This window comes from Lithobates pipiens, unplaced genomic scaffold (assembly GCF_037356315.1).
Source record: "Lithobates pipiens isolate NorthernLeopardFrog02 unplaced genomic scaffold, aLitPip1_a1.2 Scaffold_16, whole genome shotgun sequence".
NCBI lineage: Eukaryota > Metazoa > Chordata > Amphibia > Anura > Ranidae > Lithobates > Lithobates pipiens.
Window position 1 is genome coordinate 278,419,306 of NW_027507748.1, and position 21,993 is coordinate 278,441,298.

The 21,993-nt window shown below is 41.3% G+C and overlaps 1 protein-coding gene across 2 annotated transcripts in view; it reads right to left on the reverse strand.

The window, feature by feature from the left end:
- The window catches only part of PKP1 (plakophilin 1), an 88,439-nt gene extending 73,044 nt beyond the window's left edge, over nt 1–15,395 (reverse strand). For both annotated transcript variants that reach the window (XM_077481480.1, XM_077481479.1), the window contains exons 1-2: nt 14,924–15,395; nt 4,726–4,832 (exon numbers count right to left, since the gene is read on the reverse strand). In XM_077481480.1, the coding sequence (XP_077337606.1) occupies nt 4,726–4,832; nt 14,924–15,380 (564 nt within the window). In that variant the 5' untranslated portion in view covers nt 15,381–15,395. The remainder of the gene's footprint in view (nt 1–4,725; nt 4,833–14,923) is intronic.
- Between the last annotated feature and the right edge of the window lie 6,598 nt (nt 15,396–21,993).

The following is a 21,993-nucleotide window of genomic DNA, read 5'->3' on the forward strand; positions in this document are numbered from 1 at the left end:
TCTGCCCCCATGCTGCATTTATAACCCCCATATTGTAAGTTTCCACGATGCAAAGCGTTCTGTGAATGGAAGACGAGCAGGTGAATGAATTACCTGCCTCCTCCAATCGCAGTATGCTTTGCATTGTGCAAAACTACAGCATGGGTGGTATGAATGGAGCATGGGGCAGAAAGGGCAGTCCTAGTCGGCACTTTTGATGAAGGCCTGTTGCAGTTGCAGCTGCTGATAGAAACCCCCACAGCACCAAAAGATCAGTGTTGCAGGGGTGCCTGGGGACAGAGGACTGGGAATTTCTACAGGAAACAGCAGTCACCAACACAACACTGCATCGCTGGTAAACACCGTCCCTGGAGGTGTTTGAAAAAAAAAAGATTCATGCATAGCTTTTTATTTTGTGCAGATGTACTGTCTTCCTTGCTCATATCTAGGGTACACCAAGTATTTGAATGCTCTTCATATCCATTTTTAGGTTTCATGCTTTTATACACCTACTGGAATGTGACAGATTAACATAATGCTTTTATATAAGTTGTGCCTGCAGGGAAGAATTTTGTGCTCAGCTAGGATGTACAATAAAGACCTTTGTAAAAAAGTGTAGACTTTTTAGGTAACTGACGATGAAAGAAATGCACTCATAAATGCTCCTGTAATTCTACCTTCCTTTGTTATGCAAACTTATGTCTCTAAACAAAACACCTCGGCATCACTAGCTTGCATTCAAGATGGTATATTCTGCCATACACAGTTTTATCCACACTCATCCACCCAGATTTAAGCTAAATTTTGTTAAGTAACATACATGGAGGCCAGTAAAGTACCTGCACATGATCATGCACATAAACATGTTCAGAAGCCTGTGTAGTTGCAGCATAAGAATGGCTATTCTCTGGGCAACCTTGATTCCAGGGTCCTATGTATGAAAATTGTGCTACCATAGACATATCCAACTGTCATTTCTAGTAAAAAGGGACTTTCACTTCTTAGCCCAGTAACAATTCTGGCCCTTGTGCCATGTTATATCTTGCTCATAAGCAAAAGAAATCAATAATTAAAAAAGCAGGTAATGTTTAGCCCATAGAGTGAACTTAAAATGAAGAACCAAGACATTCCAGTCAAATCAATAAAACAAATACCACAAACAAAGCTCAATGACATAAGGCCTATTAATGTGTATTCTAAGGCTCTATAATGTTCATGAAATAAGTTCAAATACAGCTTAACGTACAACACATACTGTATGTTGGTACATATGAACTCTATCACACTTGTCTTTTGCTAGATGCGTTTAACATTGTAATAAATGAAAATCCATCAAAATGCATGTCCAAACATATGTATGTTTAATGCAATTTACATTGCAGTGTAATAACATAAGTCATTATATATGAACACATAATATTTCATGCATACACATGAGCTGACACAGAAAGATGTTTGGTTGATTTCAATACAAAATGTATCTGGAAAAAATGGGCAAGTATGGTACTGTCCTTAATAGAGTACAAACCTAATTTCTAATTGTACATTATGTGCAGTAATACAAATACCCCATGAGTTAAATTAAAGTTGTCCAGAAATGGTTAATAACAGGTTCCTCCAGCTACATAAATTAGGTAGATAGAGGAATTCCTCCAGCTTTGTCAATGGCACCCACCACTGTCAGAGTACACTGATCAGTGACTGCAACCACTGATCAATGGAAACTGTTCTAACATTTCCCTTCGACAGAAGTTGATTAAACAATCGACTTGTGACAAGTGGGGGAACCCACGCACTGATCCCCACTAGACCGGCTGAATTTCAATCAGTTCATGGCCAGCTTTAGTGAACTGACCCCATTTTTATTTTACATAGAAAAAAGTATTTCTTTCTTGCTTTGAATAATGAAAAGACTATTGTTCCTGAACAGCCAAGCATAAACAGTCTAAATCACATAATCTCTATCAATCATTACTGAGAGTCTGTTTTCAGCAGTGAGATGAGAAGACCAAAAAACTGCTGCATGTTTACAGATAATCACTACACTACCAGTCATAAGTTTTAGAACACCCCCATTTTTTAATTTTTGTTATCGGCATTTACACAATTTAATGTCCCAATGTACTCTGAAAATAAAGCCTAGAACAAATAAACAATAGGACATAAAAAATAAATAATTTAATCATTTTTTTGAACAAAATGTAATCGAAATGTTTGACTCATCAAAGTAGCCACCTTTTGCAGATATGCCAGACATGTGCGGGGCATTCTTTCTACAACAGAAATCAAATAGTGTTCAGAAAGGTCTTCCCAACACTGTTGCAAAATTTCCCACAAATGTGTTGCACTTGTAGGTTGCTTTGCTTCACCGTTCTGTCTAGTTTATTCCAAGCCAGTTTGATGGGTTTTAATTTGAAGCATACTGTCTTGTTCTTTTCTTCTAAGCTAACTCTGACACAGTCTTTTGGGTCATTATCTTGCTGTAGGACCAACCCTTGACCAACTGGTATATTCCAGAGGATATTGCCTATCACTGCAAAATGCTATGGTAGTAGCTTTGATTTGGGTGCCACTCACTCTGTGCAAGTCGCTGGCTTTGTATCCAGCAAAAGAATCCTAGGACATCATGCTTACTTCTCCATGATTGACAGTTGGTGTCATCATCAAGGAACCATCCTTTTCCCTACTCCATGGCATACAAAAACTTATACAAAAGATCTCAAATTTTGATTCATCCGTCTATAAGACCTTCTTACAATCTTTAGTAGTCCACTGCTGGTTCTTCATGGCCCAAGCAAGCCTCTTTGCCTTATTTTGCTATTTTTGCAATAGCTTTCCTACAGCTAGCCCATCTGTCAAAGCTGCAGCTGGAAGTCTTCTCTTTACAGTTGAAACTTAAGCCTCATACACAAGATCGGATTTTCCAAAGGGAAATGTGTGATGAGAGGCTGTTGGAGGAAACTCCAAACGTGTGTATGCTCCATGGGACAATTGTTGGCCAACTTTCCGTGGACAAATGTTTATAAAGTTTTATAAATCTTCCACGGACAAACGTCTGTTGTCGGATTTTGTCGGATTTTCCGAGCGTAAGTACACAAGTCCATTGGACAAAAGTCCAAAGTACAAACACGCATACTTGGAAGCAAGGACGAGCCAGAAGCGGTAGGTCTTGTAAACTCGTAATGCAGAATTAACATTCATAACGTGGCAAATTATGAAATCTCTAAATGCAGCGCACAATTCTCTTCTTCTTTAATGGGATAATAATGAAGCTGCTTTGCTGGTGATACTGATGGAGTTATTGCAAACACATAGCCAAGTATTATTCTACACAATTTTTTTATTGTGCATTAAAAAAAGAAAACAAATAAAATTAGACATGCTATCTGCCAATAGAACTTAACCAAAAAGTGCATTCTATGCATCCAAAAATATATAAAATATATAAAATAAAATCATTATTCAACCAAAAAAATAATGTCAAAGCAATAACTCCAAGGCCAATAATAAATAACACGTTATCTCCACCGATTCTGCAACATGGCTGGTTGACGAACAGGCCGCTCAGAAAGGAATTGAAAAGTGAGAAATGAAAAGTGCGAATCAGCACTCACCAAACTTCTTCTAACACGAAATGAGCAGAAGGAGCCCAAAGGGTGGCGCTAAAGAGGGGAAAAACAGCATAGTACATCACTACCTTCGTAATTGTTGGCCAACAATTGTGTGGCAAGACAAGTTTGGGCCAACACCCTTCGCACAAAATTCCATTTGTTGGCCAACAATCCGATCTTGTGTATGAGGCTTAAGACTTGCTTATTTCAATCAGTGTTAAGCTGTTCTTGAACCTGTTGTCCCGTGAGCCATCTGTCCCACAAGCTGTTGACCCTCAGAAACCTGTCTTCTGATTCTGTTGTGGTTTTGAGTCTGCCAGACCAACTCCTGTGAGGGTTTCTTCCAGTTTCTAAGTGCCTTTTTGATGGTTTAAGAAACTGTTTCTACTTATACCTTGGCTTTCTTTGGAATTTCTGTAAAGGGTCATAATGGTCTGTCTTTCTTTGTTAATTGCCTTTTTCTCACCATTTTGAGAGCAACCTAATATTTCCTGCAGTATAATACGGTCCAAATCTAAGAGGGTGTTGTAACACAGTCTGCTTCAACACTGCTTTTTTACAGACAGAAAGCTTGTTAGTAATCAGCAAAAGTTGGGACACCGGTAGGAATTGTTAGTATACACTTTCAGGCCAGGTTCACACTATATACACGACAGTAGTACAACTTTCATCCTACTTTTCTCTGCGACATCAGTCCTACATTGGTCCTACATCCATCCGACTTTTATGAACAGGATACTACTTTGATCCACCATTTCAGATAGTTGACTTGTCCTTTGACCAAACAAAACTAACACATAATGGGAGGGGCTACAGCAGGGGGCAGGAAATAACACATGTCGGATGCCAAAGTCGGATGGTTAGGACAAGGATCCAACTTTGATCCTACTTCAATGATAGTCAATGGGTTGAAGTCGGACCAAAGTAGTACAGGGAGCATTTTCAAAGTTGGACCGACTTGTGTCGGACCAGTTAAGACAGCTCCCATAGGGAAACATTAATTTTAAAACGTCATGCGACATGAGCTCCCAATGTCGGAGCGTTTGTCGTACCAGTGCGAACCCGGCCTCAAGGATTAATTACTTAAATTTAAACTTAGAATAGCACAGTTATATTATATATACACCGAACCTACCTGGTACCCCCAGGTGCTTCCACTCTGGTACTTAGAATACTGATTGCCTGCACCTGAACTGTTACGGTTCATATTGTAAGAATCTTCCAGGGTTTCATACGCAGAAACTATCAAAGAGAAGTGTAAAAAGAATTAGTTTTGCAGTAGTATGCATTCCAATAAATAATTACAGCAGCAAAAAACATTAGGAAAATAATTTGAATGTAGACATGTTTTATAAGTAATTATGGCTTGTTCTCCCTTCCTCTCTGAGTGCAGCCCACCCAGTAACCTTCAGTTCTGATCCAGCAAGTTTGCTGTGTAGTCCTGCCAGGCCCTCTCTGGCATTCACAAAGAAAATCTCTAGCTGGCTTTTATCTTTCCTGAGTATGCATGTCACTGCCCCATTCATGTCAATAGGAAAGCAATATTATTATTATGATTATACAGGATTTATATAGCGTCAACAGTTTGCACATTGTTTTACAACATTAGGGCAGACAGTACAGTTACAATACAATTCAATACAGGAGGAATCAGAGCACCCTACCAATTAGAGCTTATAATTTAAAAGGGAGGGTCAAGCAATACAAAAAGGTAATAACTGTGGGGGATGAGCTGATGGAGAAAGTGGAAGTACAGTTGTTAGGTGGAGGTGGGATATTCTTCTCTGAAGAGAAGGGTTTTCAGGGAACACCTAAAAGTGGACAGAGTAGGAGATATCCGGACAGATTGGGGTAGAGAATTCCACAGAATGGGAGAGGCTCAGGAAAAGTCCTGGAGGCGAGCATGGGAGGAGGTGACAAGGGAGCTGAGACCAGGAGGTCTTGGGAGGAATCAAGAGAATGATTTGGTTGGTATTTTGAGATTAGGTTAGTGATGTAGCTGGGGGCAAAGTTGTGGATGGCTTTGTAAGTTATTGCTAGTATTTTATATTTAATTTGTTGGGTAAGTGGCAGCCAATGAAGAGATTGGCAGAGAGGGATAGCAGACCCTGAATGGTTGGTAAGGTGGACGAGTCTGGAAACAGTATGTATAATGGACTGAAGGGGTGTAGCCTATGTAAATGTAATTCAAGGAGGAGGGAGATGCAGTAGTCGAGGTGAGAGATGACCAGAGAGTGAATTAGAAGCTTTGTGGTGTCATTGGATAAGAAGAGGCATATTTTGGAGATGTTGCGAGTTGAGCCAGCAACCTTTTGACAGTGACTGGATGTGGGGTCAAAAGGAGAGTTCAGAGTCCAGGTTTTTAGCACCCTGGCACTGGGAGATGGGTTTATGGTTGTGCCATTGATGTTGTCAGGAGAAGGGGCACATGGGGGAGGAAATGTTATGAGCTCAGTTTTGGATAGACTGAGTTTTAACTAAGTGGCGTGACATCCAGACTGATATGTCAGTCAGTAAATTAGTAATGCGGGAAGAAACTGATGTTGTGAGCTGAGGGGTAGAGAGACAGATTTGGGTGTCGTCAGCAAAGAAATTATATTGAAAGCCATGGGAGGCTATCAGCTGACCCAGGTAGGAGGTGTAGATCGAGAATAGGAGAGATCCAAGAAAAGAACCTTGGGGAACCACAAGGGAGAAAAGAAGAGGAGGAAATGGAAATGTAAGTGACACAAGTAGTATTAAAGATAGATAGATATTAAAGCATTCCGATAATGAGCTTTAAAACAAGCCATCCCTGATTTCTTTAACTGCATGTTCTGTGAATTAATTCATTCTTAATGATCCTCAAAGAGCACATCAAAGACTCTAAAGTAGGGTTTTGGTCACTTTCTAACAGCTTATAAGCGTCTGGTGTTTGTTTACATTATAAGGAGTGGCAGGCTACCAAGATTCTATTCTCAACAGAAAATAAAAGGGAAAAGAAACATGATTTCAGGGCTGCTGTGAACATTAACCTCTTGGCTAAATGACGGCCACATCGTGGACATGAATTTCCTGAAGGCCGTCATATGTCGGGGCGCGCTGTGATCACCGAGTCACTGAGACTTGGGTGATCACATATCCGAGTAAGGGGCCGTTCGCCAATGACAGCTGATCACATGATGTAAACAAAAGCTTGGTAATCGCTTTTTTCTCTCCTTACGGTGACAGTGTGAGGAGAAAAAAAAAAGATGATTACTGGCTTATGTGCAAGGGACATCGGTCCAAAAGAGGAAGAGGCAATTCCGCCTCATCTGTGCCACCAGTACCCCCTGCCAGTGCCACCTGTCAGTGCCCACGGTGCCACCTATCAATGCCCATGAGTGCTACCTGTCAATGCCCATAAGTGCCACCTATCAATGCCCATCAGTGATGCCAATCAGTGCTACCTAGCAGTGCTGCCTATCAGGGTAACCAACTAGTGCTGATCAGTGCCCATTATTGCCACCCATCAGTGCTCATAACTGCCCCCATCAGTGCCCATCACTGCCACCTATCGGTGCCCATCACTGCCACCTTATCAATGAAGGAGAAAAATGACCTGTTTACAAAATTTTGTAACAAAATATAAAAAAAAAATCAAAAATTTCAAAAAAGTCGGTCTTTTAACAAAAAATAAAAACCGCCGAGGTGATCAAATACCACCAAAAGAAAGCTCTATTTGCTCTATTTGTGGGGGGAAAATTATAAAAATCATTTGGGTACAGTGTTGTATGACCACGCAATTGTCTTTCAAAGTGCATCAGCGCTGAAAGCTGAAAATTGGTCTGGACAGGAGCTCTTATGTCACTACAGGAAGTAAAATCCAGTGATGGGAACCACAGTGAGTGGCAGGGGATGGGTTTTGGGCTGGGTAGATGTGCATGTTTTTGACCCACCCAGATGGGTTCAACCAAAGTGGTGGTATTTGACACGGGACTCCAGAAAAATATATATATTTTTTTACAGGGATCCCATTGTGTACAGGTGTTCCAAAAGTAACATAAATGATGTCAGAAAAAAAATAAAATGTTTTCCTGGCTTAAAGTGGTTGTAAACCCTTATAAGCCACTTTTCACTACAGGTAGGCCTGCACGGTTTAGGAGATATTCCCTGTATCAGCATGTGCCTACGTCATTGGCACATGCGCACTGAAGCAACGACTCGTTCGTGCTGTTGCTACAGCTGACGTGCCATCACCGGGGACTCCCGCCCTCATGTGATGTCATCGAGGCTCCAACCACTCAAAGCGCCAGAGCCCATGATACCCGGAAATAACTCTGGGAGACATGTCGCCGGGACCACTCCAGGGCCTACAATGTAGTAGTAATGGCTGTGTTGAGTTATTTTGAGGTGACAGCAAATTTACACCATTATACAAGCTGTACACTCACTACTTTACATTGTAGTGAAGTGTCATTTCTTCAGTGTTGTCACATGAAAAGATATAAAATATTTACAAAGATGTGGGGGTATACTCACTTTTGTGACATACTGTATATAAACTTTCCAAGGACCAACAATTGCAGTGACCAATTTCAGAAATGAGGATTACTGCTGGAATCAAGGAGAGCTAGAAACTACCAATCTGTTTACATAAATATGCCAAATTTAGATAATAATGTCTTAAAGAGATTTTGGAAATATTTTCCCAACATGTGTTAGCAGCCAATATTTAAAAAAATATGTCAACCCACAATTTCTTATTCCCGATATGTGCCTGCTATACCATGCACTTGAATAAAAAAGGATCCTGTTCTCTTTGATTTGCTTACTTTGTGTGAAATACCTGGTGTTCCTGTTAGTCTCTTTGCTTTCCTATTAAAAACTGACTACCCAAGGCATGAGATCACAGCGTGGTCAGTTTTCTAGCTGTGCTGAAAACGTAGCCTGCTGTCCTCCAATGATCAGACTTCTGCTGGCATGTCCCCTCCTACCCTGCACAGCCATTCATGTAAAACACCTCCTCTAGCTGTCTATGGTCCTTATACATCTAAAAACAGAGGGTAGGAGATTACATATAAAAAAGGCAAAAAAGGTGTTTGTATTTTTAATGGTTTCTAACCAGTTTAGTGCTAGAGCAATTTTTTTTTGCACACATGTAAAAATCTTCATTTTTTGGCAATACAATTACTCAAATCCCCAGAACATTATATATTTTCTGAAAGCAGAGGCCCTGGAGAATAAAAAGATGATAGTTGCAAATTATAAAAATATAATAAAATACATTTTTGTGCAAACACACACAATATAATTGTGTTGAGTAAATAAATACCCAACACGGCAAGTCTTAAAATTGCATGGGCCCTTGAAAGCGCAAAAAAAAAAAAACTATGGTGCCCAAAAATCTCCATAGGTGATGCTTTAAAAGCTTTTAGAGCTCATCAGTTTAAATTTTACCAGGAGCTTCTTTTCTAGAAATATTGGTATGACTCTGACATTCGCAGTGATATGTCACACGTGTGGTGTGACTGTGGTTTACATATACGTGCACACCCTGGGCTGAATTTGCGCATGTGTGCGGGTCAACAGGAGTTACGGCAATTATTTTAAAAACAGGATTTATTAATTTTATTATAATTATTATTATTTTTTTTTTTACTTGATTGCTATCACTAAGGGTTAATAACGTGATATCACTGGGCAGGTGACAGGTACTCTTTTTGGAGACATTACAGGTCTAATAGATCCCAATGTCTCTCCAGTGGATCTGAAACCGGAAGTGACAAAATCATTGCCACTTTCGGTATTGCTGTTTACATGTAAGATTAAGGCATGGATTTCTTTCTGCCCCCCATTGCTCTCTCCCCTAAAGCCAGGCGTTGTGATCCAATGGTGGGGGGGGGGCCTGCTGGCAGGAGGGGTATGGAAGCGCACCACCAACTCCATGAATGTGTTCAGCGACTAGACAGCCATGGCGTCACTTTCACCTGGTTGAAGAAAACCCACACAAGCTACTACAGCCATCAGCTTGTAATTAGAGGTTCACTCTTTGGACAAAAGTAGTATGTCCAAAGAGCTTAACTAATACAAATGAATGGTTTCTTTTACAAGGTGAGAGTTTATATTTTGACTAACTTTTGTACAGGTTCAATAACGGCTTGAATATAAAAAAAAAATGCAAAAGAATGCAAACAGCAGAGACACAAAGGTATTCATAGAATAATTCTTTAAATAGCCATTCACTGACAAAAACTTGAAAAACTAGAATTTTTCCCCAGGCCACGACAATCGTAAACTTTACACTGCCTCATAAAATGGAACAAAGAAGGAAAAGTGAAGGTGGAAGAGGAAAAGTCAGAACTTAGGAATTATGAGAAATGGCAATGGGGTTTTTATCATTTATTCAATTTTAGTTTATATATTGCGTAACAGACCTTCTTTATCTGGTATACTGTAAACACTATATATTTTGAATTATATTTACTTTGAAAAATAAAACAAACAGTAGGGTTGCCCCGATTGTACTTGTGAAAATGCTCCAAAACCAATACCTTTGCAGGGCGATTTGAGCCCATACATAATTAATAGGTTCAAATTGAACCGCAAAGAATCACATGCGATTTGAACAGGAATGTGGAGTGATTTCTGTCCCAATCACATGCGTTTCCTGTGTGAACCCAGGCTTGTCATAGTGATTTTCCGCCTAAGTTCACACAGCAGCGGTGCGGGAAACCTGCATTCCTGATCAAATTGCATGTGATTCTTTGCAGTGTGATATGGGATCATTCATTTTGCTTGGGATCAAATCGTACCGCAAAGGTATCAGTGCTCAGTATTGGTGAGTACTGTATTGGAAGTATGGGTACTCATACTCACCTGTAAAAAAATTTTTTTTATGCAACCCTAATTTTAAGGCAATTTAGCAGCTAATCAGTGATAAATCATTGCTCAGATGGAACAAATGATTCCCTGTGATATAAGCTACACCAGTAGTAGCGATAAATTGCACAAAGCTTTAATTGTGACCAATCACAACTAATTGTTCTTGTAAAGCTTACAATGCAGAGTCATTTTATACATCTTTATAGTGAGTAGTAGTGCAACTGAGCTACTGAAGCTTGCCCACTTAGCTTTACCCTAGTTATGTCTAACAATTTTGACAGGCACCCGCTCCCACTTCCGCAGCGAAATGAGACGTGGTTTGGCCCCTCCTTCCCCAGCAGCCTTCTGGGACACTTCACAGGTCCCAGAAGACTGCTGCATGTTAACAAAGAGCAGCACGCTTTGTGCATGCGCAGGAGGAGACCGGCTGTGATTTGTAGCTGCTCATTGTTCATTTTTTTGGGGGGGGGGGGCTGGTGGAACTCCTCTTCAAGTGGAGTTGTTATCTCTACCATTATTGTGAGTACATTACAGTCCTACCTTCTCACAAATCAATGCCAGGGATATAGCACAAAGATACCTATTTCATTAAAAATATTTATACAGTTAACATTGTGGATCGCTATAAGCTCCCAACACTACAGATGCCAAATTTGTTTGTTACTGTGAAGCAGACATTTAGAAGCCCTATGTAGTAGAATAAATTGGGCTCTCTTTAGCACTATCTAGCCTTCTAGAAAGTTTACATCATCACTGTTAGCTGATTTACTTACTTTCCCATGATGTCGCCAGAACTGCTAAAACTGTCCTTAACGCGGACCTTCAGTCATTTTTTTTCATCTTTCCATCTATTTAATCTTCTGCCCTTGTTGTTTTAACATTGGATAGTAAAACATTTTGTTTCTGCCAGTATATACCGTATACAGCCCACTTCCTGTTTCTTGTCTGGTAAAAAGCCTAGCCTTATGACATCACGCGTAGGTCTCTCTCTCTCACTCTTGTGAAAGTTTGTCAAGAAGGGAGGGGGGATGAGTCATAAGAGGGTTAACGGGAGCTGCAAGGCCACAGAGCTGGAGGTGAGCCTCTGTGTGTCTGTGTAAATCCAGGAAGCTAACAGGCAGCAGCTTCAGCTGCCCACAGTTACAATGACTGCAGCCAGACTCAGCGGAGGGAGATTTCTGCAGCATATTTGGCAAGTACAGAATCACAGTATATATAAAATAATATGCAAAGTGGTTGGAGGGAAGCTTCAGAATGGCAAAGATATTTTTATTACAAATTATATGAGCAGACTGCAGTTCCTCTTTAACATGGTTTTATCCCTTTGCAGTGGTCACTTGCAAGGGCATCTGCCCTTCCTAGGGTTGCCACCCATCCAGCATTATGGTTAACTGAGCTGACAAGTATGGAGGAAGGGCTAGGGTTACCACCTTATCCCTTTAAACCCAAAGACATATTAATTACACAGGTTCTGTGGCTGATTAAGGTGGTAATTATACTCACTTAGTGCCTTATTTGCATTAAATTAGCCTCAGAAGCTGTGTAATTAATATGTGCTCGCGTTTAAAGGGATAAGGTGGCAACCCTAGCCCTTCCTCCATACTTGCCAGCTCAGTTAACCATAATGCTCCCCTTTGTACCATAAGTTGAAGAAACTCTAGCAATTAGAACTGGAGAATTCAGTGACCTTAAGCATGAGGGACAATGCTGAGGTTGTAATTCTCACACCTGGTTATGGCTATAAAATTTTAATCTCAGTTCTGTTACTAAGACTAATTTAGCACTGGGGGGCAGGTCCATTAGCGGTAAAGCGTTCGTTTTTAGCGGCGCTTTACCGCCTAACTTTTAGGTAGGCTAGCAGGACGCTTTTAACCCCTCCTTAATCCCTTCTTGGGGGTTAAAAGCGCCCCGCTAACCTACCAAAAAATGCTGCTTAAGTGGCGGTAAAGCGCCGCGTTGCAGTGCTTCCGAATTCATTCCAATGGGCAGGGGTGGTGTAGAAACAGTGTATACAGCGCTCCTACACCTCCCCAAAGATGCTGCTTGCAGTACTTTTTTTTTCCCGTCCCGCAAGCGCACCGCCTCAGTGTGAAAGCACTTTTACACTGGGGAGGCATGAGAGGCAGTTTTCAGGCGCTTTACATGTGCTATTTTTAGCGCCTGAAAACTGCCTCTTTGTGAAAGGGGTCTAATAGTAGCCTACAGACACCCTATGTCCAATTAAGCTGCAAACATTTGCATTGAGAAATGGTTGTATGTTTGTAAGTGCAACTTGACAGCCATCCCCTGGCTGGGCTTTCTTACTGGAATAACATTGGTTGAGTGGATTTCTCAGGTATTTTCCCCTAATATAAACCAGCAGTAAGAATTTATCCATTGCCATTATGTCAAATAGGAGTATTGACTGATTACTAACTAATGTGCCCCTCCTCCTTTCTCCATAGTCATAAATATGTCTACTTGGCTCAGCCAAATGTGTATGTCTGTAGACATATCTTTCAGTGGTAAGAAGATATCAAACAACGCATCGTTATAAAATAAAATAAAAAAATAAAAAATGTGTATGCTATCCATTGAATCTAATGCCCATGTTGTTTCCCTAAAATTAGGGGGGCATTCTGTCCATTTAGCACACACTGATAAAAAAAAATACCAAAAATTAGTAGAGCAAATGGGAAACAATTGCACCCCAACCGTCTTGACACACTACTTTTATTCTTTGTTTTAAAAGTATAAAAGCCGCCTTCCCATGAAAAACGCTGCATAAATACCTCTACAAAAAAGTGTGCTAACAACCAGCACCAGGCACAAATCACAATGCACAGTACATTTAAAAAACAACATTTACCAATACTGTGGGAGAGAATTGTGTAGAAGCAGCTTGCAACATCATTTTGAAAATGCTATCCACCAACAAAATCTGCTGCTTTTGGACAGAGTTGTGTGCAAATAAAAAATGTCATTATAATGTAAATAAAAATTGGAGTACCTATATGACTTTGAGCTTACACAGATTGACATGAAATCAAATAATAAAAGATCTCTGTTATTACTTATTGTGTCACATACAGGTGGACAGTACAGTCTACATAAAGTCCTATGGCTGTTTTTGTAAAGGCACTAAAATACTGCATGTGCTATGGAGAGTACAAAACATACCATGCAATAACAGTACACTATGGGGGGTTACTATAAAGCTGCTGCACCACTTTTCTGGTATTAATTATCCTTGTTGCACCTAATTAAAAAAAATCTGCAACAGTTTTGGTTCTGACAGCGACTTGTGCGCCAAATGTATTGATATTGTGTTAAAGACTGCCAACGTATTTCGAGGATCAAAGGAACTCCCCCTTCATCATGGCTTCAGTTAAAAATGAGAACCTTGAGAGGACTATGTGAACTCAGCCTTAGTGAACAATGTGTAAACGAAGGGAATTCCACATCCTTGCCGCTCTTACAGTAAAGAACCCTCTACGTAGTTTAAGGTTAAACCTCTTTCCTTCTAATTTGAATGATTGCCCATGTGTCTTGTTAAACTCCCTTCTGCAAATTCTTGATCCTATTAGATCAAGTATAAACACATTTCCTGTCATACTGCAGAACCCAAAGGATTCATCTTCATCAAATTTCCCTGTTACATCAGCCTACGTAGAAATAAATAACATTTGAAGATCCCTATAATCTAAATCAATCAAACAAGCAAGCCCTGTAAATTGAAGTGCAATATACTGTGCAGTAAAGTGTTCTCTTTATCAAGTACTGGCTGAATCAGTGTGCTGTTTTAAAACAAATTCATCAAACAGACAGTGGAACACTTTTCTACAGGTTCACAATGCTGATTTTGTGTTTCTATAATAATAGAGTAGGTGATTCTTGTCTCTACCTGCAATGTTAAAAATAAAAGCAGTAACATTCACAATGCCCTTATTCACTCGATTTCTAGTAGCTTGCCATTCTCTTTTTTTAAATGTATCTATGCCATTTAAAGGACACTTACTGTCATAGTTTCCTTAGTGTGTTTCCTGAGTGTGTTTCCTAAGTATGTTTCCTTAGTGTGTTTCCTTAGTGTGTTTCCTAAGTGTGTTACCTAAGTGTGTTACCTTAGTGTGTTACCTAAGTGTGTTTCCTTAGTGTGTTTCCTAAGTGTGTTTCCTTAGTGTGTTTCCTAAGTGTGTTTCCTAAGTGTGTTACCTTAGTATGTTAGCTAAGTGTGTTTCCTTAGTGTGTTTTCTAAGTTTGTTGCGTTAGTGTGTTTCCTTAGTGTGTTTCCTTAGTGTGTTTCCTAAGTGTGTTTCCTAAGTGTGTTACCTTATTGTGTTACCTTAGTATGTTTCCGTAATGTGTTTCCTAAGCATGTTTCCTAAGCGTGTTTCCTTAGCATGTTTTCTTCATGTGCTTGCTTAGTTCCTTTCCATAGTTTCCTTCCTGTGTATGTTCCTTCAATATGTTGCACATACATTTTCTTTTCTGTAAAGAAGCAGTGGTCTTACCTCTGTTCCCATAATTCATTGTAGAAGACTGAGAAGATCTTGGCTTTTGCCTCTTGACGGTCATCAGGACTTGTTCTTTGACCCGTTGGTCTCTGCTCGACCCACTTTTAAGATGCATGTCTGAGGGCAATGCCAGAGAAGATTCATTTTGCCACACAAAGACTTCAGATGCTAAAGCCGTCTTCATTGGGGATGGTGAATTCAACATGGCCAGAGTCTTTCCTATACGTCTATGAGCAGAACTATGTTCTTTTTCTATGTTTATGGAACTACCTGTAGAATTGTACAAGACAAAATCCAGAGAAAATGGATGCTTGCTCTCCTCTACACTTCCAAAGGTGTCTGGTTTGGACAGCTTCCTGAAAGCCTGTACTGGTTTGAAAAGGTGTATCTGCTTTTGTATGACACACCTCAATACTCCCAACCCCGCCCTGGTTGTGACTAAAAACGAGTTCATACAAAATACTGCTGCTAAGGAGAATACATCTAAGTTCACAAAATTTTGGACGGATGGATTTGACAGTTACATATATGCTAGCAAGTAAAGAGATTGCTGCATTAATGTCCTGAATGCATTGTGAATTAGTAATGTATACTAGCAACTAGCACATAATTAGCTCTTACAGTTATGCTATTCTGATTTCCTTTTGCTTTTTTTTTTTTTTTTTAGCAGGTAGATATGTGCTTGATCTTATACGCACATAGAACACATTCAAGCTCTACAGGTAATTTGGTTATTAGGTAACATATGGGTGTCAGTTCTACACATAATACAACATATTCTCATGTTGTGTCACATAGTTTGTTGGGCATTCAGTGTTGTACACACACCCAGAAGTCATATGCATTCATAATCATGCTGTCATACACGCTTACTTTGTAGACAAAAAGCCACACCTCAGACACAACACAGACTTCAGACCTGCTCTCTCATATAACCTATGCCCTATCAGTGCTTGATGATCGCTTTCTTTCTTTTCATTTGTTTACTATCATGCTCTCTTCTGTTACCTTATTCAGAATTGTCAGGTAGAACGTTAATATCATATGAAAGATCTTCCTGTCAATGCAGGGTATTTCAATCATTTTTGGGGTCAAGGTGGCAAAAGGTAAAATGTTTCTGGCAGTAAAAGTGCCCAAACGACCCCAAAAATGATTATCACATTTACAGTAAATGTGATAAATCTTTTTTTGGGGTTGTTTTGGCACTTTATTACTAGATAAAAAAGAAGTCGCCTCTAAGTGCAGCAGCATTAAGACTTTATTAGCCAAAGGGTTAAAAAAACACTTACCAGAGGTATAAGTTAAAAGCTCATCATATGTGTAAAGGAGTCCAGCAGTGGGGGTAGTCCTGGGATGGTCAGGTGTTTGTGGCCTCCTTTAAAAGGGTATTTGACGTTCCCGCACACTCTGCTTCTGCTGCCATGTGCCTCATATCCATCAAACAGAGTACGAGAACTGTTGTCTCTCTCTGAGTCTGCAGTCAATGAGGATGGCAAACGTGATCAGCTTCTCCAGCTAAGTGGGTATATCTCAACGGACGACTCAGCCCAAGAAAGGGTAACCAAAACCAGGGGCTTATCCTTCTGGATAACTGGGGATGAAACAACGCCACCTAAGGTCTGTCCGTCACAGGACCTCAAGGTTCGGGCGTTCCCTGGACGGGTAGGACAAAACTTCAAAAAGTGACTTGCCTGGCCACAATAAAGGCACAATCTCTCCCTCCTCCTAAAGGTTCTCTCATCCACAGAGAGACTCTCTTTTAAGGAGCGCTTGCGGAAGCCTCCTGTATGTTTGCCTCAAGGTGGCAAGGTGTTGTTAATCCCGGCTGTCCATCAGAGGGAACAGGAGACCAGTGGAGAGATAGCTGTGTTGTAGTAAACCAGAATAGACCACTGGACTCGTGGATGACCTCACCAGAAATGCGCCCGGAACCGCCGTGCAACATACAGGCTGGAAGTGACATCTATTGGACAGGATGCATTTCAGAGCATCTGACAGGCTCCTTCTTCATGCCGATAGGCATGAGACCAGAATTATATGCTGGTTTACTACAACACAGCTATCTCTCCACTGGTCTCCTGTCACGCGGTTTCCCTCAGCTGGACAGCTGGAATTAACAACACCTTGCCGCGGACCTACCATCCCAGGACTACCCCCAATGCTGGACTCCTTTACACATGTGATGAGCTTTTAACTTCTACCTCTAGTAAGTGCTTTTATCCCTTTGGCTAATAAACTCTTAATGCTGCTGCACTTAGAGGTGCCTTCTTTTTTATCCTGTTTCTTTTAGCCCTTGTACACACGGTCAGATATTCAGATGGAAATTGTCCAATCAGACCGCGTTGTCGGATAATCCGACCGTGCGTGGGCTCCATCGGACTGTTTCTGTCGGAATATTGGACGGACAAAGTTTGAGAGCTGGATATCAAATTTTCCGACAACATGATCCGATGCGCGTCAGTTCCGATCGTGTGCAGCCTAGTCCGACAGACAAAGTGCCACGCATGCTCAGAATAAAATCTGAGACAGAAGCGCTCGGTCAGGTAAAACTACTCTTCATAATCGATATAGCACATTCGTCACGCTGCAATGTTAAAAATTCTTTAATGCAGCGCATTCTCTTTTTCTTTATAATGCTACAAGAATGAAGTTGTTTTGCTGCTCATCTTCACACATTTCTCCAAAACGTATTTCTTTATTCTTTTTCCTCATTTCATGAATACAATATTTCCCTTTTTGACAGTTTGCTCATCTTCGTAGTTTTTTTGGTGTGTTTTGTGTGCCAACTTACCACAACACCATTATTATCTTTTTATTTTATTGTTTTGTTTTTTAATCTCTAGGAGGTTGTTTGGTGTTGGTGCCCCTTGTTATTAATTTGACTTTGTATTTTTGAAATGTACCTGCCTACTTACAAATAAACTGTCCTTTTTTAAATAAAACACATAGTCAAGTTCTTGAACCAAAAAAAACCTTTATTTAGGTGTCAAACAAATAAACAGGAAGGCAACTCTGGAGAAACTGGTCAATTTGGCGAAGCCTTTAGCCCCCAGGGCAGACATCAAATATTTTTTTTAATGCAAAATTGGTGGCCTGAGGAGTACATATCTAAAGGGAGAACAGTCTGGTCCAGAAGTCCAAGAGATCAGGAAGAGCAGATGACATCTATGTCCCAAGGCTATGGTCATACAAGAGCCTGCATCTTCTGTCAGACCAGACTGAAGCCAGGCCATCAATCTCTGGTCTTCCTTAGCCACTTCCCTCCAGGCTTCCTTCCAAGCTGTGGCTCTGCTCTTGTAGTTGTGGCAGGAGGAGGAGGAGGAGGAGGAGGAGGGCGATGGTCGACCTCCCGGCTGCCACTTGCCACAGCCTCCTCCCGGCTGAGGTCTTCCTGTGTATGAAAATGGGACATAGTTTTAATTTTTTGGTCATCAATCACACAATTTTGTGCTCATGACTGTTGCAAATTGAATGTTACCAAATAGAACAAACTATCATTCTGAGCCCAGCATTTTTCTATTGATATGTAAACCACTTTGTTAAATAACAACTTACTGATCAATAATAACATCTAGTTAACATCATTAAATGTACGACAAGAAATATGTTCAACAATGCTATAACTCTCTCAAGCTGGTCCCCTCCACATGTGAAGACCCAGGTTAGACATCGGAAGCCTCAGCTGGGTGTGAAGAAAACCTTGAAGGAAGAGTGGTGGCCTGGGTTCCCTCTGGTCTGCCAGAAAATGCAGCCTCTCGTAGTACAACATCCTGGAGACATAAATGTCATCTGGATAATCTGATCTCAGGGAATCCTGGAACTTCTTGCGCTCCCTCAGATATGTACTCCTCAGGGCACCAATTTTGGCCATCACATAGGTCATGTTTGCCGTGGGGAGCATGATCTTCACTAAACCAAGCAGTTTCTCCAGTGCTGCCTTCCTGTTTCTTATTAGGTCCTTATTAGAATGGGGGTTGCTCATCTGCCACAGGCAGGACAGCTCCCTGAGCATATCAATAATTAGCTCCAGAAAATGTGGTTCCTTGAAGGGATCCATCTTCTCTACAAGACACAACAAAAGCATAATAATGTCGGGCTAAACTCTCCTAATCTTGTCTTAATATAGGCCTCAATCTACAAGCAGTATAGGCTAGTGATGTACCAAGTTAATATTGTACCTTTGTTTGAACGATCAGCGCGTCAGCTCCTCACTCTGCTCACAGATCGTATGTATGACACACGCGTGTTCCGTTTTATATACAGTGTGCATGCGTGAAACTCCGCCCGCCCCTGACATTCTTTCTAGTCTATTCTGGTGCAGTGGGGAGAGCACATGGCGGAGACACAGCAGGGGCATGATCAGAATTCCACTAACGAGGAGGAGGACGAGGAAAGCCCAGAGCATGAAACGTCCCAATGCCGGAGGAGAAGATTTAAGGCCTCAAATATGTCTTTTGGAGAGATGTTGGAGATGGTGGACATATTGAAGAGGAACGACTATGATGGGAAGTATAGACCTTACCCAAACCTAAATGTCAGAAAGGCCAAGATCATGATTAAAGTTGTGAAGAGTCTTCAGAAGAATTTTGGGGTACGACGATCCATGAATCAACTGAGAAAATGCTGGTCAGACCTAAAACTGAGGGAGCATGAGAAGTACAGAAGGATCAAGCGAGTTCTTCAAAAAAGTAAGTAGCTGTTGTGTATTCATATTATTATTATTGCTTGCATCCCGCTCCATGTGCTTTGATTTAATGTTGTACAGTTTAAAATGGCCACTTTCATGTTCATGGGTTCAATCGTTCGTAATAAACATTGTTCGTTAGCCCACTCCAAACACAATGTTTTGCCAAGTTGCACTTGACTACATTTGTTCACATAACAGGTAAGTATTCCAGCTTTAGAAAGTGTAAAAAATAATGTTTGAACTCTGCCAAAAAACACAATTGTACGACACTTCCAAGCAATGTTTCATATTCCTTTTTTTTTTTTTTTTTTTTTTTTTTCCATAAAGAATTTATTGAAGTTTCCAATAGTATAATAACAGTCGATACACAATGTATCCATACAAAAGGAAAGAAAACAATAGTGCAAAATAAGAACACAGATAACAACATGAACTGCGAATTGGTTACAAACCCCTCTTATTATATAATGCGATTTACACCGTAAGCAGTATCAATCATAAGCTAAAGGATCGAGCAGGTTTACCCGGTAGGACCCCTTGCGGGTGGTCGGGGATTGTAGCGTAAACACTTCAAAGTGGACACTGTCAGGGTTTGCCATCGTTTGCGGGTGTAGTCACGTCCCTGAGGGAACGTGGCGATGGATGAGGGCAAGGGGGGAATGATAAAACTGTCGGGCGATAATACGGTACGTGGGGCAAAAACAAATGGGTAAGCAGTTGACTGGAACCAGTCAGTCGGGCCATGAACATGGTCATCTGTGTCTGGGCTAACTTCCCACCGGGGGGGAGTCAGTGGGATTTCAGGAGATGTAGGAAAAAGTGAAAGGGACAGGCATGGGGGGGACAGGGGAATGGAAAGGGGCGGGGGAAGGGGCGGGGGGGAAGGGGTGTCGTCTCTCCGGGCTCCTCCACAAAAAAAAAAAAAAAAAAAAGCGTTGTTGTAAAGGTGTGTACGATCGTCCGCTTGGGTTCCTTTCTAATGAGGGAGACTCGCAGAAAAGCAAGGGAAAACTAAAAACAAGAGGACTAGCCCTACTTGGGCCAGCGCCAGGTCATGTGGCAAAACACACAAGGGTTGACTGGAAATGTACTCAATTAGGAGAGTTATCCAAAGAAAAAAGGCAGCCATAATCCCGAAACGGTGTCCACTTATCCCAGGTCCGTGCAAACTTCTGTGGGGAGTCACGGGCAATGTGGATGAGCTCTTCCATTTCTGCTATTTTTGCTACTTTGTTTAGCCAATCATTAATGGAGGGGACGTTGGGGGAGCCCCAATGGATAGGGATGCAGAGCTTGGCGGCGTTAAGGAGGTGTAGAGTCAGTGATTTCAAGTAAAGGCGTGTGGGGGCAGAGGAGTGATGGAGAAGCATGCAAGCTGGTGTATATTCTATCGTGCTACTGGTGATGGTGCTAGCTATCCTATGAACTCGTGTCCAAAATGTTTGGATTTTGGGACAAGTCCACCATATATGCAAGAGCGATCCCCCATCGTTTAAGCATCTCCAACATTTGTTAGGGACGTCAAGATTGAATTTATGCAACAGTTCAGGCGACCTATACCATCTAGATAGAAGTTTGAAGTTATTTTCCTGAGTGTGGACGTTCAGCGAGCCTTTGTGTGTGTATATCAAAATCCTTTCCCAGTCGTCCTCAGAGAGGTCTATTTGCAAATCTTTTTCCCAAGCCTGACAAGCTTTCCAGTCCTTCGGAGAGGCGGACTGAAAGAATAGGGAATAGATTATAGAGATTAAGTGTCGTTGAGGAGTGTTTTGGGAGCAGAGACTTTCAAATACTGTTAACCGCCTAGACAAGTTGCCATCTGCGTTTTCCGATCTAAGGAAGTGGCGAATTTGGAAGTATGTCCACAGAGGGCAGGGGGGGGCAGTCATCCTTGGTAGGGAGGGCGCTACATTCCAGCAGATCCCCATTGCTAAAAAAGTGGTGGGCCTGGACTTCCTGGTGCACCCAGCACTCTTTGAGAAAGTTGTTGGACATTCCCGGGGGGAAGGCTGGGTTGAGTCGGATGGGTGTGAGAGGACTCAGGGTGGAGGGTATCTTGAATTTACGGCACGCTTCCCTGAAACTATTCAGAGTAGCACTTACAAGGGGGTGGTCTTTAAACATTTTGGAAACGCTGGCTGAGGGGATCCACGGGGCGTTTTTGATGGGTATGGCAGAGAGCGAGTCGTCTATGTGGATCCAGTCCTTATCCCCTAAGCGGGTGGACCAGTCCACTATTCTAACCATATGGCAGGACAAGTAATAATTTTTGAGGTCAGGGAGGCCGATTCCACCTGCGTTCTTGGGGAGCGTGAGCTGGGAGTAGCTGATCCTAGGGCTCTTGTGTTTCCACAGAAATTGGGTAGCTAGGTGTTTAATG